The 23,773-nt window shown below is 35.3% G+C and overlaps 2 protein-coding genes across 2 annotated transcripts; one reads left to right on the plus strand and one right to left on the minus strand.

Moving 5' to 3' along the window:
* Positions 1-171: 171 nt before the first annotated feature.
* Positions 172-20,868, plus strand: LOC102805642 (proline-rich protein PRCC-like). The gene is made up of 8 exons (XM_006813933.3): positions 172-433; positions 1,472-1,641; positions 2,036-2,089; positions 12,499-13,083; positions 13,410-13,493; positions 15,288-15,428; positions 15,887-15,952; positions 16,318-20,868. Exons 1-8 carry the CDS (start codon positions 271-273, stop codon positions 16,402-16,404), a joined length of 1,350 nt encoding a protein of 449 aa, XP_006813996.1. The 5' UTR covers positions 172-270; the 3' UTR covers positions 16,405-20,868.
* A 33-nt stretch (positions 20,869-20,901) lies between these two features.
* Positions 20,902-23,732, minus strand: LOC100368828 (uncharacterized). Its single transcript, XM_002732678.4, has 4 exons — positions 23,654-23,732; positions 23,345-23,520; positions 22,340-23,093; positions 20,902-21,819 (listed from the first exon to the last, which is right to left on the minus strand). Exons 2-4 carry the CDS (start codon positions 23,434-23,436, stop codon positions 21,253-21,255), a joined length of 1,413 nt encoding a protein of 470 aa, XP_002732724.1. The 5' UTR covers positions 23,437-23,520; positions 23,654-23,732; the 3' UTR covers positions 20,902-21,252.
* Positions 23,733-23,773: the final 41 nt, after the last annotated feature.

Below are 23,773 nucleotides of genomic sequence, written 5' to 3' on the forward strand. Positions count from 1 at the left end.
GAGTAACCCTTTATCATAAAGATTTATTTTAGTAGAAAATTAAGAAAATCATGAGTTATTAATAACTCTATAAAATAAGATGATTATTTAGTTGGTCTTCTGATATTATATAATTTCACATATAATAAGAACGCCGTACAACGTTCTGTAAATGTAAGACTAAGATCTGTTACGTTTGTGGTTGGGGTGCATGTGTACCAGCAGTGTTTTTTGCATATTCCCGGCAATTAACGTATATTATTACGACATATTGTAACCAGGCAAAACAATATGTCTTTGGTAAATTACGGAAGCAGTGACGAAAGTGAAGGTAGCGACAATGAAGAGATTCAACCGGTAACATCGAGTGTGATACCGCTCGACTCCAAGGCGTCTTCATCTGCGAGATCGTTGTTGTCATCCTTGCCGCCTCCAAAGACTTCGAACACGATAGGTATGTATACTTTAACGCTCTGAACGTATAAATTAGTTCATTTGTTGCGCAGAATACTCACGATAATATAGAATATTAGCAATATTACAATAATAATCACATTGTCAGAGCAGCCTTCGGGCTTTATCTAGAATAAATTATAGTGAGAAACGTCAATGAAAATATCAGAAAAGAAAGCTTTATATTTCACTGAATGATGTAGCACTGCAAAACGTAATGAAAACCGAAAACATTATCAAACCAATTACAGGTTATTTTCTAGAAAAAGATGCAAGAGGAAGCACTGCAATTCAGCGGCGCCATCGAGTGGGGGAGATAGGGTTCTCCCTACCAGGGTGTGGAGTTTTTGATAATTCTAAGTTAAAATGAAGTATTCTATAGCTTCCTTAGGGCCAAAATTACAATCAGACAGGTCACAGTTGAAGACTGTGGTCACATGTGATCCCTGGTCAATCAGAATTTTAAGATTGCTAGAGGATCTGCTCCCAAGGGCGCATGATTTCTAGTCACCTCGACCCCTATCCCGTTCGACCCGGGACACCTCGACCCCAAGTTAGACACCTCGACCCCTTGCGCCCTAGTCACTTCGACCCCCGGAGTTGCACACTGTGCGTCACTTCGACCCCAGAATTATACAACACTGTACGACAATATCATACTTTCCCTGAGTGTGTCGGCCACCGATTTCATTTCACTGACTAGTTAATGTTCGTTGCTTGTCGATTTCTGTTCATTCTATCGCATATTGTCAACAACTCAAGTTGTCCCGTCTTTTTCTTTCTAAATTTATACATGTTATGTGAGATTTCATAACATCCATCCTTGAATGGATTTTATGGAAGAGCCTCTTGCTTCATTCAAATCCAAAGATGCTTTCAGATGAAGACATTTGGTAATGCCTTTTACCCATAAGTTTTTTATAATTTATTTTTTAATCATTGGTCAAGTTGATATTTAGTCATTTAAAAATTATAAAACATCATTATAGTATTTTATTTTATTCTTCTTTAGTCTTTTTTCTTCTTTTTTTTCTTCCAGAAGTGGATTCATCAACTGTTTCTCCTCAACATAGCAGTGGTACTATGAATCTTAAGAAAGTTAGAAACACTACAACACCAGTTGAAAAAACAACAAAGTCATCCTCACTTAGTCTTCCAGCTCCAAAAAAAGGACAACCTGTGAAGATTACATTACCATCAATGCCAGAGGTATGTGTATTGGAATATGATTTCACATACAAAGCAAAATGTATGCTAGATTTTTTTTGGTATTGCCAATGCAATCTAATGTACTGCATCTATCAGTGTTTCTACCAGGTGGATAAGTGCTTAATTTGAATACTGTATTTGGGTTATTGAAATCTTCAATAGATATAAACCAAAAATTGCATTTGTTGTATGCTGTACCATCAAAATATTACTCATTTTTGCTTGTAGAAACATACCTGTGATGTATATGAGTGCATGTGCTACAAATACAATATCCGACTACCATTCCAATGCTTCAACAAATCAGCCACTTTTAATTATTTATTTATGGCAATCACAGTAAAAATGAGTGAAAACCTTTTTGAGTGAAACTTATGTTTGTTAATTTTAATAGATTGATTCTGATGAAGATGAACCAGTTGTGAAGAAATCCAAACCAGTACCACAGGTAAAAGATATATTGTATCAAATTATCCACCACCTGAACTGGATCTTGTGAAAGTCATTAAAAACCAGTTCTCCCAGCACAGTCAAACATCATCTATGTTTTCAGTGTTCAGTTGTGTTAAATATATTGTAAACCACCAGTTCTCCCAGCACAGTCAAACATCATCTATGTTTTCAGTGTTCAGTTGTGTTAAATATATTGTAAACCACCAGTTCTCCCAGCACAGTCAAACATCATCTATGTTTTCAGTGTTCAGTTGTGTTAAATATATTGTAAACCACTAGTTCTCCCAGCACAGTCAAACATCATCTATGTTTTCAGTGTTCAGTTGTGTTAAATATATTGTAAACCACCAGTTCTCCCAGCACAGCCAAACATCATCTATGTTTTCAGTGTTCAGTTGTGTTAAATATATTGTAAACCACCAGTTATCCCAGCACAGTCAAACATCATCTATGTTTCAGTGTTCAGTTGTGTTAAATATATTTTAAACCACCAGTTCTCCCAGCACAGTCAAACATCATCTATGTTTTCAGTGTTCAGTTGTGTTTAATGTATTGTAAACCACCAGTTCTCCCAGCACAGTCAAACATCATCTATGTTTTCAGTGTTCAGTTGTGTTAAATATATTGTAAACCACCAGTTCTTCCCAGCACAGTCAAACATCATCTATGTTTTCAGTGTTCAGTTGTGTTTAATGTATTGTAAACCACTAGTTCTCCCAGCACAGTCAAACATCATCTATGTTTTCAGTGTTCAGTTGTGTTAAATGTACTGTAAACCACCAGTTCTCCCAGCACAGTCAAACATCATCTATGTTTTCAGTGTTCAGCTGTGTTAAATGTACTGTAAACCACCAGTTCTCCCAGTACAGTCAAACATCATCTATGTTTTCAGTGTTCAGTTGTGTTAAATATATTGTAAACCACCAGTTCTCCCAGCACAGCCAAACATCATCTATGTTTTCAGTGTTCAGTTGTGTTAAATATATTGTAAACCACCAGTTATCCCAGCACAGTCAAACATCATCTATGTTTCAGTGTTCAGTTGTGTTAAATATATTTTAAACCACCAGTTCTCCCAGCACAGTCAAACATCATCTATGTTTTCAGTGTTCAGTTGTGTTTAATGTATTGTAAACCACCAGTTCTCCCAGCACAGTCAAACATCATCTATGTTTTCAGTGTTCAGTTGTGTTAAATATATTGTAAACCACCAGTTCTTCCCAGCACAGTCAAACATCATCTATGTTTTCAGTGTTCAGTTGTGTTTAATGTATTGTAAACCACTAGTTCTCCCAGCACAGTCAAACATCATCTATGTTTTCAGTGTTCAGTTGTGTTAAATGTACTGTAAACCACCAGTTCTCCCAGCACAGTCAAACATCATCTATGTTTTCAGTGTTCAGCTGTGTTAAATGTACTGTAAACCACCAGTTCTCCCAGTACAGTCAAACATCATCTATGTTTTCAGTGTTCAGTTGTGTTAAATATATTGTAAACCACCAGTTCTCCCAGCACAGTCAAACATCATCTATGTTTTCAGTGTTCAGTTGTGTTAAATATATTGTAAACCACCAGTTCTCCCAGCACAGTCAAACATCATCTATGTTTTCAGTGTTCAGTTGTGTTAAATATATTGTAAACCACCAGTTCTCCCAGCACAGTCAAACATCATCTATGTTTTCAGTGTTCAGTTGTGTTAAATGTATTGTAAACCACCAGTTCTCCCAGCACAGTCAAACATCATCTATGTTTTCAGTGTTCAGTTGTGTTAAATATATCGTAAACCACCAGTTCTCCCAGTACAGTCAAACATCATCTATGTGTTCAGTGTTCAGTTGTGTTAAATATATTGTAAACCACCAGTTCTCCCAGCACAGTCAAACATCATCTATGTTTTCAGTGTTCAGTTGTGTTAAATATATTGTAAACCACCAGTTCTCCCAGCACAGTCAAACATCATCTATGTTTTCAGTGTTCAGTTGTGTTAAATATATTGTAAACCACCAGTTCTCCCAGCACAGTCAAACATCATCTATGTTTTCAGTGTTCAGTTGTGTTAAATGTATTGTAAACCACCAGTTCTCCCAGCACAGTCAAACATCATCTATGTTTTCAGTGTTCAGTTGTGTTAAATATATTGTAAACCACCAGTTCTCCCAGCACAGTCAAACATCATCTATGTTTTCAGTGTTCAGTTGTGTTAAATATATTGTAAACCACCAGTTCTCCCAGCACAGTCAAACATCATCTATGTTTTCAGTGTTCAGTTGTGTTAAATGTATTGTAAACCATCAGTTCTCCCAGCACAGTCAAACATCATCTATGTTTTCAGTGTTCAGTTGTGTTAAATATATTGTAAACCACCAGTTCTCCCAGCACAGTCAAACATCATCTATGTTTTCAGTGTTCAGTTGTGTTAAATGTATTGTAAACCACCAGTTCTCCCAGCACAGTCAAACATCATCTATGTTTTCAGTGTTCAGTTGTGTTAAATGTATTGTAAACCACCAGTTCTCCCAGCACAGTCAAACATCATCTATGTTTTCAGTGTTCAGTTGTGTTAAATATATTGTAAACCACCAGTTCTCCCAGCACAGTCAAACATCATCTATGTTTTCAGTGTTCAGTTGTGTTAAATGTATTGTAAACCACCAGTTCTCCCAGCACAGTCAAACATCATCTATGTTTTCAGTGTTCAGTTGTGTTAAATATATTGTAAACCACCAGTTCTCCCAGCACAGTCAAACATCATCTATGTTTTCAGTGTTCAGTTGTGTTAAATATATTGTAAACCACCAGTTCTCCCAGCACAGTCAAACATCATCTATGTTTTCAGTGTTCAGTTGTGTTAAATGTATTGTAAACCACCAGTTCTCCCAGCACAGTCAAACATCATCTATGTTTTCAGTGTTCAGTTGTGTTAAATGTATTGTAAACCACCAGTTCTCCCAGCACAGTCAAACATCATCTATGTTTTCAGTGTTCAGTTGTGTTAAATGTATTGTAAACCACCAGTTCTCCCAGCACAGTCAAACATCATCTATGTTTTCAGTGTTCAGTTGTGTTAAATGTATTGTAAACCACCAGTTCTCCCAGCACAGTCAAACATCATCTATGTTTTCAGTGTTCAGTTGTGTTAAATGTATTGTAAACCACCAGTTCTCCCAGCACAGTCAAACATCATCTATGTTTTCAGTGTTCAGTTGTGTTAAATGTATTGTAAACCACCAGTTCTCCCAGCACAGTCAAACATCATCTATGTTTTCAGTGTTCAGTTGTGTTAAATATATTGTAAACCACCAGTTCTCCCAGCACAGTCAAACATCATCTATGTTTTCAGTGTTCAGTTGTGTTAAATGTATTGTAAACCACCAGTTCTCCCAGCACAGTCAAACATCATCTATGTTTTCAGTGTTCAGTTGTGTTAAATATATTGTAAACCACCAGTTCTCCCAGCACAGTCAAACATCACCTATGTTTTCAGTGTTCAGTTGTGTTAAATATATTGTAAACCACCAGTTCTCCCAGCACAGTCAAACATCATCTATGTTTTCAGTGTTCAGTTGTGTTAAATATATCGTAAACCACCAGTTATCCCAGCACAGTCAAACATCATCTATGTTTTCAGTGTTCAGTTGTGTTAAATATATTGTAAACCACCAGTTCTCCCAGCACAGTCAAACATCATCTATGTTTTCAGTGTTCAGTTGTGTTAAATATATTGTAAACCACTAGTTCTCCCAGCACAGTCAAACATCATCTATGTTTTCAGTGTTCAGTTGTGTTAAATGTATTGTAAACCACCAGTTCTCCCAGCACAGTCAAACATCATCTATGTTTTCAGTGTTCAGTTGTGTTAAATATATTGTAAACCACCAGTTCTCCCAGCACAGTCAAACATCATCTATGTTTTCAGTGTTCAGTTGTGTTAAATGTATTGTAAACCACCAGTTCTCCCAGCACAGTCAAACATCATCTATGTTTTCAGTGTTCAGTTGTGTTAAATATATTGTAAACCACCAGTTCTCCCAGCACAGTCAAACATCATCTATGTTTTCAGTGTTCAGTTGTGTTAAATATATTGTAAACCACCAGTTCTCCCAGCACAGTCAAACATCATCTATGTTTTCAGTGTTCAGTTGTGTTAAATGTATTGTAAACCATCAGTTCTCCCAGCACAGTCAAACATCATCTATGTTTTCAGTGTTCAGTTGTGTTAAATATATTGTAAACCACCAGTTCTCCCAGCACAGTCAAACATCATCTATGTTTTCAGTGTTCAGTTGTGTTAAATGTATTGTAAACCACCAGTTCTCCCAGCACAGTCAAACATCATCTATGTTTTCAGTGTTCAGTTGTGTTAAATATATTGTAAACCACCAGTTCTCCCAGCACAGTCAAACATCATCTATGTTTTCAGTGTTCAGTTGTGTTAAATATATTGTAAACCACCAGTTCTCCCAGCACAGTCAAACATCATCTATGTTTTCAGTGTTCAGTTGTGTTAAATATATTGTAAACCACCAGTTCTCCCAGCACAGTCAAACATCATCTATGTTTTCAGTGTTCAGTTGTGTTAAATGTATTGTAAACCACCAGTTCTCCCAGCACAGTCAAACATCATCTATGTTTTCAGTGTTCAGTTGTGTTAAATATATCGTAAACCACCAGTTCTCCCAGTACAGTCAAACATCATCTATGTGTTCAGTGTTCAGTTGTGTTAAATATATTGTAAACCACCAGTTCTCCCAGCACAGTCAAACATCATCTATGTTTTCAGTGTTCAGTTGTGTTAAATATATTGTAAACCACCAGTTCTCCCAGCACAGTCAAACATCATCTATGTTTTCAGTGTTCAGTTGTGTTAAATATATTGTAAACCACCAGTTCTCCCAGCACAGTCAAACATCATCTATGTTTTCAGTGTTCAGTTGTGTTAAATGTATTGTAAACCACCAGTTCTCCCAGCACAGTCAAACATCATCTATGTTTTCAGTGTTCAGTTGTGTTAAATATATTGTAAACCACCAGTTCTCCCAGCACAGTCAAACATCATCTATGTTTTCAGTGTTCAGTTGTGTTAAATATATTGTAAACCACCAGTTCTCCCAGCACAGTCAAACATCATCTATGTTTTCAGTGTTCAGTTGTGTTAAATATATTGTAAACCACCAGTTCTCCCAGCACAGTCAAACATCACCTATGTTTTCAGTGTTCAGTTGTGTTAAATATATTGTAAACCACCAGTTCTCCCAGCACAGTCAAACATCATCTATGTTTTCAGTGTTCAGTTGTGTTAAATATATCGTAAACCACCAGTTATCCCAGCACAGTCAAACATCATCTATGTTTTCAGTGTTCAGTTGTGTTAAATATATTGTAAACCACCAGTTCTCCCAGCACAGTCAAACATCATCTATGTTTTCAGTGTTCAGTTGTGTTAAATATATTGTAAACCACTAGTTCTCCCAGCACAGTCAAACATCATCTATGTTTTCAGTGTTCAGTTGTGTTAAATGTATTGTAAACCACCAGTTCTCCCAGCACAGTCAAACATCATCTATGTTTTCAGTGTTCAGTTGTGTTAAATATATTGTAAACCACCAGTTCTCCCAGCACAGTCAAACATCATCTATGTTTTCAGTGTTCAGTTGTGTTAAATATATTGTAAACCACCAGTTATCCCAGCACAGTCAAACATCATCTATGTTTCAGTGTTCAGTTGTGTTAAATATATTGTAAACCACCAGTTCTCCCAGCACAGTCAAACATCATCTATGTTTTCAGTGTTCAGTTGTGTTAAATATATTGTAAACCACCAGTTCTCCCAGCACAGTCAAACATCATCTATGTTTAGCTCCGCTGTCGACTTTGTCGAGCGGAGCTTATCATATGAGTGATTGTCCGTCGTCGTCGTCGTCCGTCGTCGTCGTCCGTCGTCCGTCGTCCGTGTCAATGTTTTACTTTTTCGACTTCTTCTTGAAAACTACAAGCCTGAATGCTTTGATACTTGGTGTATATGTACCTTGGGTAGACCTCTCTTAGATTTGTTCATTTCATGTTGATATCTTCAATTCTCTAATTTTGGTAAATATTTTTGTCATTTTTAGTAAAAAGTGATATTTTCGACTTCTTGTTGAAAACCGCAAGTGCAATTGCTTTGATATTACATATATAGGTACTACATGTGGACCTCTCTCAGATTTGTTCATTTCATGATGATATCTTCAATTCTCTAATTTTGGTGAATATTTTTGTCATTTTTAGTAAAAAGTGATATTTTCGACTTCTTGTTGAAAACCGCAAGTCCAATTGCTTTGATATTACATATATAAGTACTACATGTCGACCTCTCTCAGATTTGTTCATTTTGTAATGATATCTTCAATTCTCTAATTTTGGTGAATATTTTTGTAATTTTTGGTAAAAAGTGATATTTTCGACTTCTTGTTGAAAACCGCAAGTCCAATTGCTTTGATATTACATATATAGGTACTACATGTGACCCTCTCTCAGATTTGTTCATTTTGTAATGATATCTTTAATTCTCTAATTTTGGTGAATATTTTTGTAATTTTTGGTAAAAAGTGATATTTTTGACTTCTTGTTGAAAACCGCAAGTCCAATTGCTTTGATATTACATATATAGGTACTACATGTGACCCTCTCTCAGATTTGTTCATTTTGTAATGATATCTTTAATTCTCTAATTTCGGTGAATATTTTTGTAATTTTTGGTAAAAAGTGATATTTTCGACTTCTTGTTGAAAACCGCAAGTCCAATTGCTTTGATATTACATATATAGGTACTACATGTGGACCTCTCTCAGATTTGTTCATTTCATAATGATATCTTTAATTCTCTAATTTTGATGAATATTTTTGTAATTTTTGGTAAAAAGTGATATTTTCGACTTCTTGTTGAAAACCGCAAGTCCAATTGCTTTGATATTACATATATAGGTACTACATGTGGACCTCTCTCAGATTTGTTCATTTCATAATGATATCTTTAATTCTCTAATTTTGATGAATATTTTTGTAATTTTTGGTAAAAAGTGATATTTTCGACTTCTTGTTGAAAACCGCAAGTCCGATTGCTTTGATATATTATACATATAGGTACTACATGTGGACCTCTCTCAGATTTGTTCATTTTCTAATGATATCTTCTGTTCTTTAATTGCCATGTGCGTTGCTAACAGCGGAGCTATCTCAGCCGACAGGCTGCTTGTTTCAGTGTTCAGTTGTGTTAAATATATTGTAAACCACCAGTTCTCCCAGCACAGTCAAACATCATCTATGTTTTCAGTGTTCAGTTGTGTTAAATGTATTGTAAACCACCAGTTCTCCCAGCACAGTCAAACATCATCTATGTTTTCAGTGTTCAGTTGTGTTAAATATATTGTAAACCACCAGTTCTCCCAGCACAGTCAAACATCATCTATGTTTTCAGTGTTCAGTTGTGTTAAATATATTGTAAACCACCAGTTCTCCCAGCACAGTCAAACATCATCTATGTTTTCAGTGTTCAGTTGTGTTAAATGTATTGTAAACCATCAGTTCTCCCAGCACAGTCAAACATCATCTATGTTTTCAGTGTTCAGTTGTGTTAAATATATTGTAAACCACCAGTTCTCCCAGCACAGTCAAACATCATCTATGTTTTCAGTGTTCAGTTGTGTTAAATGTATTGTAAACCACCAGTTCTCCCAGCACAGTCAAACATCATCTATGTTTTCAGTGTTCAGTTGTGTTAAATATATTGTAAACCACCAGTTCTCCCAGCACAGTCAAACATCATCTATGTTTTCAGTGTTCAGTTGTGTTAAATGTATTGTAAACCACCAGTTCTCCCAGCACAGTCAAACATCATCTATGTTTTCAGTGTTCAGTTGTGTTAAATATATTGTAAACCACCAGTTCTCCCAGCACAGTCAAACATCATCTATGTTTTCAGTGTTCAGTTGTGTTAAATGTATTGTAAACCACCAGTTCTCCCAGCACAGTCAAACATCATCTATGTTTTCAGTGTTCAGTTGTGTTAAATATATTGTAAACCACCAGTTCTCCCAGCACAGTCAAACATCATCTATGTTTTCAGTGTTCAGTTGTGTTAAATATATTGTAAACCACCAGTTCTCCCAGCACAGTCAAACATCATCTATGTTTTCAGTGTTCAGTTGTGTTAAATGTATTGTAAACCACCAGTTCTCCCAGCACAGTCAAACATCATCTATGTTTTCAGTGTTCAGTTGTGTTAAATGTATTGTAAACCACCAGTTCTCCCAGCACAGTCAAACATCATCTATGTTTTCAGTGTTCAGTTGTGTTAAATGTATTGTAAACCACCAGTTCTCCCAGCACAGTCAAACATCATCTATGTTTTCAGTGTTCAGTTGTGTTAAATGTATTGTAAACCACCAGTTCTCCCAGCACAGTCAAACATCATCTATGTTTTCAGTGTTCAGTTGTGTTAAATGTATTGTAAACCACCAGTTCTCCCAGCACAGTCAAACATCATCTATGTTTTCAGTGTTCAGTTGTGTTAAATGTATTGTAAACCACCAGTTCTCCCAGCACAGTCAAACATCATCTATGTTTTCAGTGTTCAGTTGTGTTAAATATATTGTAAACCACCAGTTCTCCCAGCACAGTCAAACATCATCTATGTTTTCAGTGTTCAGTTGTGTTAAATGTATTGTAAACCACCAGTTCTCCCAGCACAGTCAAACATCATCTATGTTTTCAGTGTTCAGTTGTGTTAAATATATTGTAAACCACCAGTTCTCCCAGCACAGTCAAACATCACCTATGTTTTCAGTGTTCAGTTGTGTTAAATATATTGTAAACCACCAGTTCTCCCAGCACAGTCAAACATCATCTATGTTTTCAGTGTTCAGTTGTGTTAAATATATCGTAAACCACCAGTTATCCCAGCACAAACATCATCTATGTTTTCAGTGTTCAGTTGTGTTAAATATATTGTAAACCACCAGTTCTCCCAGCACAGTCAAACATCATCTATGTTTTCAGTGTTCAGTTGTGTTAAATATATTGTAAACCACTAGTTCTCCCAGCACAGTCAAACATCATCTATGTTTTCAGTGTTCAGTTGTGTTAAATGTATTGTAAACCACCAGTTCTCCCAGCACAGTCAAACATCATCTATGTTTTCAGTGTTCAGTTGTGTTTAATATATTGTAAACCACCAGTTCTCCCAGCACAGTCAAACATCACCTATGTTTTCAGTGTTCAGTTGTGTTAAATGTATTGTAAACCACCAGTTCTCCCAGCACAGTCAAACATCATCTATGTTTTCAGTGTTCAGTTGTGTTTAATATATTGTAAACCACCAGTTCAACTTTTCATGAATTTCTGGAAAATTATGCTATTTTGTAACAGTAAACAACACGCAGGGATGATTTTAAAGACATAAAGTTATAGTGGCTTTTAAAGAAATATGTTCCTGTGAACACTCTTGGCAGTGAAAATATAACACAATCCTCCATGGATAACCAAAATGTGTCAGCAGGCAATGTGTAGTAGTATGTAGTTTGAATTGTTCATCATAATTTCTTTGCAACAGTTTGTTTTTATTTTTCTATTATTTTATGAATAATTTTGGACCACATGGACATCATATCTTATTGCATTCAGGTCTTGATCAAAATTTAGAAAAACAATCTGAAACAAATTATGTGTGTTAAATTTTGTGAAAAGGTAATACACATGTAATTGATTCTTATGACATAAAAATGATTTCCAATAAACATCATGTTTCTGTTGATTGTGTACATTAAAGTGCAAACTTTTTCATTGGTAATATATTAGTACTGATTTTTTGAGGATTATTCAATCAATTTTTTGGAATAGTTGAAAATTGAAAAATTGATTTTTCTTATTAGGTCATCACAACAATACTGTGAAGTATGCTCAAAGGCAGTACGGCAATTGTATGTGTCGATCAATGCAACTCGTACTGCCTGAGTGTATACTTTGCGGTATTCTTGTGATAACCTTATTATTATACATTTTTTTAATGCTCGAGATAATTATTTATTGAGAGATTACAGAACGAAATGACAATGATAAACATTTTGCGTTTTGGTAACGTTTGTGAGTGATGGGCTTTTATTTCTATTGCAAGCTATAGCCATTTTGTGTCCACTGTAAACAAAGGAATGTGTTTGAATGAATGTCAATAACCTGGAACATGTCAATATGGATGATGTAGTTTACCTCATATAAGGAAAAATTTGAGCATTTCAAATGAGTGCTGATACGTTTTAGAATGTGATATGGCTTTTTATGGAATGAAAATTGTATTGTTTTCGGTGTTAGATGTATAAGAGTGTATTATATTGTACTGATTCAAAATCACTACCATTGATATTTTTACAGGGCACTGGTTTATTTGCATTGCTTCCCAAACCAAAGCATGCAGTTACAAAAGAACATAACAGAATTCTAATTCCGCATACACTTAGTCGAAGACCTGAGAAGAAACCAGTCTCTAGGAAACCTCAAACAGTATCTTTGAAAAAGACAACATCAAATCTTATTCAAGCTTATGATGACGATGATGATGATGATGAACCATCCAGTTTCTTTTCATTTCATGAAAAGACCACTGAAAGGGAAACACAGAATATTCAAACTGAAATAAAAACATCTGCTGCAGATGACAATGACCTGAAGGATACATTGAGTAGGACTACTGGGATGGAAAGCTCTCAATCAAGTTTACAAACAACACTCATTACACCCCAGGAAAAGCCACTGAGTTTTAATGTGTCAAGCTCTGATGATACTCCATTATGTTTTAACCCAGCGACGCCTGCTGATGGTTCTCTTGATTTCCAACATCAGACAGTTTCATCTACTGCTAGCATAGATAAGACAGCTAGTAGTCAATCCATGACGTATAATGTACCTTATGAGTACAATGTTCCCTATCAAGAATACACTAATCAAGATTACTACCAAGTAAGACTAAGACACTTGTTTTGCATTTACCTACATTTTGATGGTTCAGTCACCAGCAGGTCTGTCCCGGAAACTATTGTTCGCGTGGTTTGCCCCACATGCAGACATTATTGGCGGGAAAGTCAGTGTAATTTGCATAAATAGAGGTATATTGTGATTATTCATTCCATGTAGCTGGCTTGCTTCCATTCTGACTATAAGAGATGATAATACAAAAAACTTTAATTATTCAAACTATATATTGAAGACAAACAGTATGTGAATGTGCATGGATAAAAAGACTTGACTAAGTTATTCTCTGTCTATTAACCATCTGTTCTGTCTAGTACTCTGAGAATGCCGAACAACATGTCATATATAATAATGAACAGGGCCAGACATCAGAACAAAACTATGCTAGTGATGAAGGGGTAAGTGTTTTTTTTTTAATTTTTTTCATAGCACCTTGACTTTTAAGCAGTTAATATGGGTACTGACCATTGTGAAACCTGTATCAGCTGAACACCAACAGAGTAAAAAAAGAGTGTTCAGTTTATATAGAGTAGTTAATATATTTCACATTCTGGAAAAAGTGTTTGGCTTGGACAGGTTTGACTGCACAATACCAAATTATGGTACTGTACATATACCGGGTATGTGAATTCTATATTTGTGATTGTAAACATGTAACCTTGTTACCTTCTTATTATTAAATGGTTGTTGATCTTCTCCATACTAATCTTGAAATGTTGCCTCGATTTTGCTCATTAACCATGTGAACGTAATCCAATGTCACAAGGGGTAGTAACGCTTTCATCTCTGTCAACGATCAGTTGATACAGCGCGCACAGAGAACATACAACTGTCATCCATTGGTCAATACATTAGCATATTCAGATTAACAGCATGCTATGTTTATCAACCAGTCAATGTTTCATTCACCCACTGACCATACAGGCAAAATTAAGCAATGTTTGCAGATTAGATTATGGAGAGGGCAGATGGACCCCCAAAACAATAAGAAGGCTAACAGTCTAGTAAACATCTGTTTACTATAAAACTGTCATTTCAGTTTTTTTGAGTTCTGTGAGTGTTCACCAGTGTACATTTTTAGTCCCTGTTCGGAAGAAGTCCGAAAATGGGGACTTATAATTTGGTCTCCATCCGTCTGTGCGTCCGTAAGGAGTCATATCTCAGAATCCCTTGGACCGATTCTGTTCATTCTTTGCATGTGCCTAGTACTTTATGTGGGACATATGCACATGCAGTGGTTTAGTGATACGATTCAAAATGGCCAACTGGCAGCCATCTTGTTTTTTGAAAATGTTGTATTTTGGACATGCTTTGTCAGTTGTCATTCAAACTTGGTACATAGATTATACATGTTAGGATACATGTCCCTGACCGTCCATGAGTTCCTGAGTCTGTCCATCCGACCATGTGTCCGTCCATCCCTGGGCCTGTCCAGAGTCATATTTCAGAATCCTGTAGACCGATTCCGTTCATTCTTTGCATGTGCCTAGTACCTTATGTGGGACATATGCACATGCAGTGGTTTAGCGATACAATTCAAAATGGCCGACTGGCAGCCATCTTGTTTTTTGAAAATGTTGTATTTTGGACATGCTTTGTCAGTTGTCATTCAAACTTGGTACATAGATTATACATGTCAGGATTCATGTCCATGACGATTTATTTCTCAATTGGATCAAAGATGGTCGACTGGCAGGCATCTTGTTTTTGTTTTTTTATGCGGTATCTTGGACGTTCTGTTTTCATTCAAATCTGGCACATACATGTACTTTATACATGTTAGGATGCATGTCTATGACAATTTGTTTTAAAATCTGGTCAAGGATGGCCAATTGACAGCCATCTGACAGCCATCTGACTTTTTGGCCTTACTACTATATTTCCACAATTTATGTACCATTTTCATTCGTATTTGGCACATACATCATACATATCAGTGTGTTTCATAATCAGATCAAAGATGGCTGAATAACGACTGTTTTTATTTTGGCCATATTACTATGACACGAAACACGTGTTTTGATGTAAATAAACATTCTGTTGTATACGCCACTTGGAACTCAAGTTTCAAGGACACGCTTGCGACAACCCCTCCGCTTTAATATCACGAGCACAAACAGAACTTAACGGGGACTGTGTCATTTTCAATGACTTGTTGCAAGGGGATACATCTTTCTTTGATTTCTTTCAAGTTCAAAAGAATACAAGGCAAGAAACGTAAGAAGGAAGATATTCAAATAATTGACATTCAAGAAGATCATTCTAGTTACAGTACTGCAGAGTGGTTGAAGACACACATCAAGGAAGATGATAAACAATACATGAGTAAACTTGTAAGCATCAGTCCAGTAGCTGGGTGGAATCAATCTGTCTGCCTGAATTAGGGAGAAAAACTGTGAGAAAAATTCTTACACAGTGGAGAATTAAACTAAATGGGCTTCCAAGCTTGTCAGTGTTGATTCTTAATTTTAATTATTAGTGCTTTTATGAGCAGTTACGCAAAATACTGTCTGCTGCATATTTTCCACTCAGTTATTATAGCCAACAAGAATAGAAAAAAACAAACATCAGCAATTCCCAGTGTGTTGGTTAACAGGTTTCAAAATAAATTTGTTTTGGGTAAAAGTGATTGTTGACAAAATTTGCATCAGGTTATGGGGATAAATTATTGATTTTGCAAAAAAAAAAAATTTCTAGCCCCGGCAACATATTGAATAGTAGCTTTGAATATCCATTCATTGTGTTTTAGTGAAGATATTTCTCTCATTGTACAAACTTTTCTTGTTCACAGAGAAATGAGGTATTGCCAACATCACAGCAGAGAAGAAAACATCAGATAACATATTTAGCACATCAGGTGAGCATTGAAATGCACATTATTAGGAATAAGCAGTCACCATGAATTGTGTGTATAGCTTCAGTTTTTGAATGATGCTACAAAACATTAATTCAGTTAATCTTATCACCTATAAACACTGACATTTCAGAGACTATTTTGTAGATGTGTCAGAATACATAATTTTATAATGCTATTATATGTCACCTGATCCTTGTATTGATACATCAACATTGCAAAATGGTAATGCCAATCATAAAACTGCCAATTTGGCAGTGATGTCTCTTTATGAAGACTACATTTTGAAAGTAAAACTTACTGTTGATCAAACCACAATGAAAGAACAAAGTTCAAATCATGTATATTCACAAATACTTTATTTTCAGGCAAAGGAAAGAGAATTGGAGCTGAAAAACTCATGGGCTGAAAACAAATTAACAAGGAGACAGACACAAGCCAAATATGGTTTTTAATTCCATTATAGGATGATATTTATGTGCATAAGCTGAGCTTCTACACACAGTGACTCGAACCATCAATCATGAGTGTATGGAAAGCTGATCACCTGACTGACATGTACAGCACTGATCACCTGACTGACATGTACAGCACTGATCACCTGACTGACATGTACAGCACTGATCACCTGACTGACATGTACAGCACTGATCACCTGACTGACATGTACAGAACTGATCACCTGACTGACATGTACAGCACTGATCACCTGACTGACATGTACAGCACTGATCACCTGACTGACATGTACAGCACTGATCACCTGACTGACATGTACAGCACTGATCACCTGACTGACATGTACAGCACTGATCACCTGACTGACATGTACAGCACTGATCACCTGACTGACATGTACAGCACTGATCACCTGACTGACATGTACAGCACTGATCACCTGACTGACATGTACAGCACTGATCACCTGACTGACATGTACAGCACTGATCACCTGACTGACATGTACAGCACTGATCACCTGACTGACAAGCATTGTACATGAGATCAAGGAATTCATACCTCAAACATTTTTTTCCAGACCAGTCTATAGAGGGACTGTGAATTGATAGTGTATATTAAGTGCACCATGATACTGGTTGTTAATATTGTCTCATCTTGAAATAAACGATTCATTTATTCATAACAAGTTCTTTTATTTATTATTATTATTATTAAACTTTATTTCAGGATAAGAGTAAATATAAAAATACAATGTCTCGTATCAGGAAACACTTAAAAAAACAAAACAACAAGAGCAACAAAGAAACATTATTGGCTTTGTATCAGTAGTTCAGTCCTGGTAATACATTTCCAAGTTTATTTATTTATTATATATTTTTGATTAAAGATGTTATTGTACTGAGTCTTTAAGGTAGTAGAACACAATCATTTCAATTTTTTACCTATTTTTAAATCACAAATTTTAAGTTAATTCAAGCATAGACCTTAGAAAACAGGGACATACTACTGTGGGCATCCCTTTGATGTAACCTTAGTTATAATCCTCTACCCAATTAACACCTCAGTGAAACTGACAATAAAGCTATGTCAACACCACTGTTACATCCTCTCAAACATGGCCCCCAGGGAGTAGCTACACAAAATGAACCAACTTTGTGGTTAGAATTTAATCAGAAAAATTACATTTGATTAAAACTGAATAGCCAAGTTCATTCTATTGATGGGAGTGAAACTAAAAATTGCAAAGTTAACAGTTTATATTCCACTATGAAAACAGGAAAGGGAAATAAAAATGGTCAGTTTTCTCTACAAGAAAACAAAACTGCCTAAACGTAAACAATGACCTGTCAACATCTTGTCGTAACAAGTGGATTTTTGACTCCCGTGTGTGAAGCACAAAAAGGGAGTCTTTGCTGTGTGTGTGTGTGTGTGTGCGCACTGCACAGACCTGATAGTTTTTAGGGTAATATCAGTACATATTAATTAGCTAATTTGCATAATTAATTAATTTTCAGCTTTTGATATTTCAAGTAGTAATCATCACATTTCAATGACACTTGGTACATAGATGTCATAGGACACTGCACAGACCTGACAGTTTTTAGGGTAATACGAGTACATATTAATTACCTAATTTGCATAATTAATTTTCAGCTTTTGATATATCAAGTAGTAATCATCATATTTCAATGAGACTTGCTACATACATCTTCCAGGATTATGCAGACACCTGATTAGTTTTAATTGGATATTAATTACCTAATTTGCATATTGTTCCACCAATTAGTTTTTGGTAAATATTTATGCTTATTAATCACCTAATTAACATAATTAACACTGATATCTCAATTACTGATCATCACATTTGAATAAAATTTGGTACATAAATGCTCTAGGACAATAGACAGGCCTGATTAATTTTGATTAATATTGTTTTGTTCTGTTCTGTTCATATTAGTTACCTGATTTACATAATTAGTTTTCAGCTTTTCCATCAATATCTCATGTACAAGTAATTTTGAATTAATTTTTAATGTGTCTTCAATACTCTCAGCACACGGGAGTTCTTTTTAGGCTTTCTTTGATTCATCATATTTAGAACAGATATAGCATAGTGCACCCGTTACCATGACAAATGTGAATATTGGCACAGCACAACTTATCAAACATATAAAAAAAGCGTAGAAAGGTAAGAGCTAAAACTGTTTCAGATGTATAGGTATATGTATTAATGGGATTATCTATACAGGAGATTATAACCCACATTGCACACAGGAAACTGGATTTTCCTTTGTCTCAGACAGAAGTTGCATGTCCCTGTTTTCTAAGGTCAAGACAACAATAAGTACCCTGTTGATCATGATACATCAATTTAGTATATTGGGAGATGTCTTTATTATAGGGACAAATGACAAAAAGGTTCCAAAACTGACAAAATGGTCACCATTACTGTATTAAATTATAGTTTGGTGACCCCAATTTTTTTCTCGTCAATATGCTTAAATTGGCTTTGAGTACATGAAATTGTGAATAACAAATTTCTACTTATTGTCATAATGATTTTTTTAGATTCAAAAAAAAAAAAAAAGACCACTAAAAATAGCATGTTTTGGCTTGTATTAGCACATTTTACCATTGTTTCCTATGCAAGGATATATCTAAAATTTTTGTTTGGTGACATATAGTGAAAATAAGATATGTAGTGTCAAACAACTTACATTTTGATGTCTATGTAAAGCATTGCTAAAATCAGTTTTTGTGCATAATATCATTTTCTCATAAAACAGATGGTCAGCTAAACAAAAAATACCAAAATCATTAATTGTAGACAGATTTTGAAAAGAAATATTGTCACTGCTATATGCGCTAATAAATGCACACATTTCTCAGAATCTCAGAAGTAGCTTACTAGAAGCCTACCGGTACTCATAAATTAAAAAAAAATAGAATTTATCCAATTTGCAATAAATTGTACTCCAAGGCAATATAAGGATATTGACCTAAAAAAAGTTGGGGGTCACCAGCCTTTTTTTCAAGAAATGGATGGTTGTATTTTAGTGGAAAGTCGCCATTTTGACACAATTATAACACTTTTACCACAGATTCCCATAGCAGAGATATTATGCAATATCTCAAAATCTAGCCTGGTGACATAGGCTGAAAAAAATCACATATTGTTAATGGTGGAGTACTTTTTGTTGTTCTGAATTATTTAAAAAATATGGGTTTTAAAAAGTGTCAAAAAATGCAATTTTTCTTTAACATTGTGTATTATGGAATTGTTCTAAAAATAGCGATTTTCAAGAAATATTAGAACACATTTCTCAAAAAGCATTATTAGTAGGCTTCTACATTTTCTTAACACCCATAGTGATCTTGACAAATTCCATCTAAAATCGTTAGAAATATCTAAAATTGCATACTATATTATTGTATATCAAGTATTTTGCTACACTTTTAATTCAGGGTAATTCCATAGACCACAATGTAAACATGTAACAAATAAGTGTTAATTAGGGAGGACTATTTGAAATATTGTAAGGGGGGCCTTGGAAGTTTGAGGAGGCAATAAATGTTTATTTCCTACTGTATGTTCTGAAATTCTTGTTTTATTTATACAAGCTTATAGTGGCTGGAGACTGGTTAACATGAAAAGATAAACTTTGTTCACCTCAACTCCCCTCTCCACAAAGGATTAGTTGTCATGATATTACTGCAATATTGTATCAGTATTATTTAAGCATTACTGTATGTATCGTATTTAAATCTTTTAATGCAGCTACTATTTTTCCCACTGTAATCTTATATATAGGATGTATCTTCCACTACATTTTCTAGTGTACATACTTGTGTAGGTGTTTGGTCTACCTCAGAACTTGATTCCACCTAAATTTTGTATTTGGCAGCTCTGCATTCAAAAAATTAAGGTAGCTATCAAATCAGTTGAACGAGGTGAACATTAATCAAATGTGTGTGCTTTAGAAATTGGTCAGTTTCATCTTTCCATAATGGAATGTTTTTATAATTAGAATACAGTTATTAGTGTGACCATATTCGGTGGTCTACACAATGTTTTCTGTTCTATTAAAATAAATTCAGCCGGCCTTTCTCATAGTACATTTCATAAGGTACACATTGAAGTAATGAAAGTGAATTTTCTATTTAAATATACTAGTGGCCAACAGTGTAGCTTGTCATTGATTTGAGATGAGGTACTGCCATGTTATTGGTCAGAATGCTGTTGGAATGACACACTAGGAACTATGTAGAAAGGCAAGTACCCAGGTAGCACAGTTTAATTTGAAGCTACATATGACAAGTTCTTAGGTAGATTTGGTGGAGAAGATTGTCGTTTTTCAGTCTTCAAACATCATGAAGTTACTTCTCTAGCATTTGTATAAAAGTAAATGTAATTATATTTAATTGCACATAAATTAATAAACTTGCTGTTAAACCTACACACCATTCTCATCAATCATGGAATGCATTAATTTGTTATCAATATAAAATTTATTACAAATTTTGTAAAAAAAACAATACATTGACACAATGAATTATTGGTACAAGATGTGGTAGGCATAGAACCCACAAGCTTATAGGGTGTTTGCCACACGGATGATGTCAGCTTCACTTGGCCTCGCCATTTCAAGTGAAAAGTACAAATCCCAAAAAATAGGAAGAGGTGATTACAAATAAAAACTTTACTTTCAATATGGAGTTATAAAATAAATAAATAACAAAATTATAGTAGGAAAATGTGTAAATTATATTCTCCCTGAATTCTAACTGTTGAAATGCAACACCAATGTTACAAAGCAAGGTGTACAGTATATGTCAAGTCCTTAATAGTGTTCGTCGACCACTTCAATAGTGATACCATCATCATTGTGTTCTTTTTCAAATCTTGGTGTTTTACTCGTCGCCATAGGAACATCATCCATAACTATACCAGTTGCTTTGTTCATCTTTTTCAGTTTTATCCCAGATTTAAGATTATTGCATTTTGCATCAGATTTTCTTTGGATCCCTTCACCTTTTACTAATAATTTGGAATCAATTAAAGGAATGTGATGATGATATTGTAATCCCTCTATTTTCAAGGTTCCATCTTTTTGATAGTTTGCACTCAGACTTCCTGTATCAATCCCCTGAGGAAGTACAATCCTTCTACTGAGCTCCCTTTCAAAACAGTTTTCATGGCATCTACATTCATGCTTTCCTTCAAGTGACAGTATGTTGCCATGTGTTGTTATTGTAAAATCCTCCGGATCATAGTCTTTCATCATGAGGGATACAACTTCAACTTTTCTTCCTGCTGGTTTGGAACCATGTTGCTGGTGTCCATTTGGTTGGTTTCTGAAGTTATCATTTCTTTGATTTTGTGTCTTTTCATGTCCCATTCTAGATTTCTGCCAAAAAGAAAACAAAAAGTAAAAATTGTGTCATAATACTAAATAACAGATACATAAATAATGTACTAGTATCTATATCCAGGGGGGTGTTGTCATGACAATATGTGAGGCGTGTGTCACCATAACACCCTAAACATGCAGTGAAAATTATGTCTCTTTTACAAATTGACTAGATTTCTTTACTTGTTTTGTATGATATGAGCTGATTTTCCACCACAAACATTTTTTGTTGATTTTCAAGGATTATTTTTAGTGGCACGTGGTATATTTAGACCCCATTACAGATTTTGTGAATCAAAAAAACACTTCAATTAGTGACACACTCCTCTGTACACCATCTAGGAGTTGGAATATACTGATGCAAAAACACTTCAATTAGTGACACACTCCTCTGTACACCATCTAGGAGTTGGAATATACTGATGCAAAAACACTTCAATTAGTGACACACTCCTCTGTACACCATCTAGGAGTTGGAATATAACTTTAATTTGTTAGATATTTTTAAAGCACTAACCTGTTCTCTTTGTCTATGTAATTCACGTTGCCTCTGAAGTTCAAGTTGTCTTTGTCTTTCAATTTCTTGTTTTCTGATTTGTTCTTGTCTCTGTTTGTTTGCTTCTCTTTCTTTTCTTGACTCCTCCATGTGTCGTCTTTCCATTTCAAGTTCCTGTTGATGCGCTAACTCTTGTTGTTTAATTTCACGTTGTCTCTGACGTTCCAGTTTATTTATTTGGGCTTGTCTTTGTTTCTTCTCTTCCATCTCGCGTCTTAGAGCCTCTTTGCGTTGTCTCTCCATTTCAAGTTCTTGTTGTTGTGATAATTGTTTTCGCTGAATAAGCTCCTGTTCAATTTCTTGTTGGCGCCTGAGTAGTTTGTGTTTCTCTTCTTCAAGCTGTTTCTGCTGTCTCTCATTTTCAAGACGAAGTCTTTCAACTTCTTGTTGTCTGGCAACTTCTCTCTGCCTTTCTTCCACTGCCTCTTTTTCACTCCTTAGATTTAGACTTTTCTGTCCTTTATTATCTCCATTCTGGGAATTACAGCAGCCGCATCTGGTCTGGACATTTTGCACATCCCTTACTCGGTCACCACTTTCAACACCCTTTGGATTCTCTGCTACCAATGAGTTATGGAGTTTGAAGGAATTTCCAAACAGGTCGTTATGAAAGTTTGATATGAACGGATCTTTAAACTGTTGCCATGGATACCAGTTCCAAAATTCGTTGGCATGATGTCCGAAGTCCCAAACTTGTGACAAGAGAGGTGAGTTCCTGAAATAAACAACATAATAAAAATGGTTAGAATAAAAACAACGTGTTCACCCTCCATCGTTCAACCACAAAGTGTAGAAAAGTTGTCTATAGTTCAAATAAAATCAAGTTAATAAATATAGAATCCAATGATCATCGGGTTGCATGTTAAACATGCATATTATGACAAATCTATCAACATTAATTAAATTATAATTTGTATGTGTCCGAACCAGCGAGAATAATAACTATCCCACAATATGACAACTTACCGGTTCCCCACGTGCATACGAAATGCATTGCTGCTTTGCCATATCAAAGCAACCACGGACAATGTAACGATCATTTTAAGCAATCTACCCATAATTGTCGGTATAGCTTAGAACACTAATGTCGAATAGTGAATTGTTTCGTTTGGTAGAATTGGGCAAGAATCTCCGCAACGAGCCTGTGGTGAAGAGAATACTGTAGTTTACGCTAAGACCAGGTAATGTCACACTCGGAGTCGTAGTTTAGTGTCGTCTTCTCGATAAAAAATAACTTATTGAGGTAGTGCTTATGTTCATCTAATTTATACCTACCGCTAGTCGCTAACGCCACGTCAGTTTTACAGATCCATGTCCAATGAGAAACGTCCACGCTGCAATGACTTATCGCTGATGTGTCCTTTCTCGACGATTATTGCATCAGAAGTTTGAGGA

This window comes from Saccoglossus kowalevskii, chromosome 13 (genome assembly GCF_978046115.1).
Source record: "Saccoglossus kowalevskii chromosome 13, keSacKowa6.1, whole genome shotgun sequence".
Lineage (NCBI taxonomy): Eukaryota > Metazoa > Hemichordata > Enteropneusta > Harrimaniidae > Saccoglossus > Saccoglossus kowalevskii.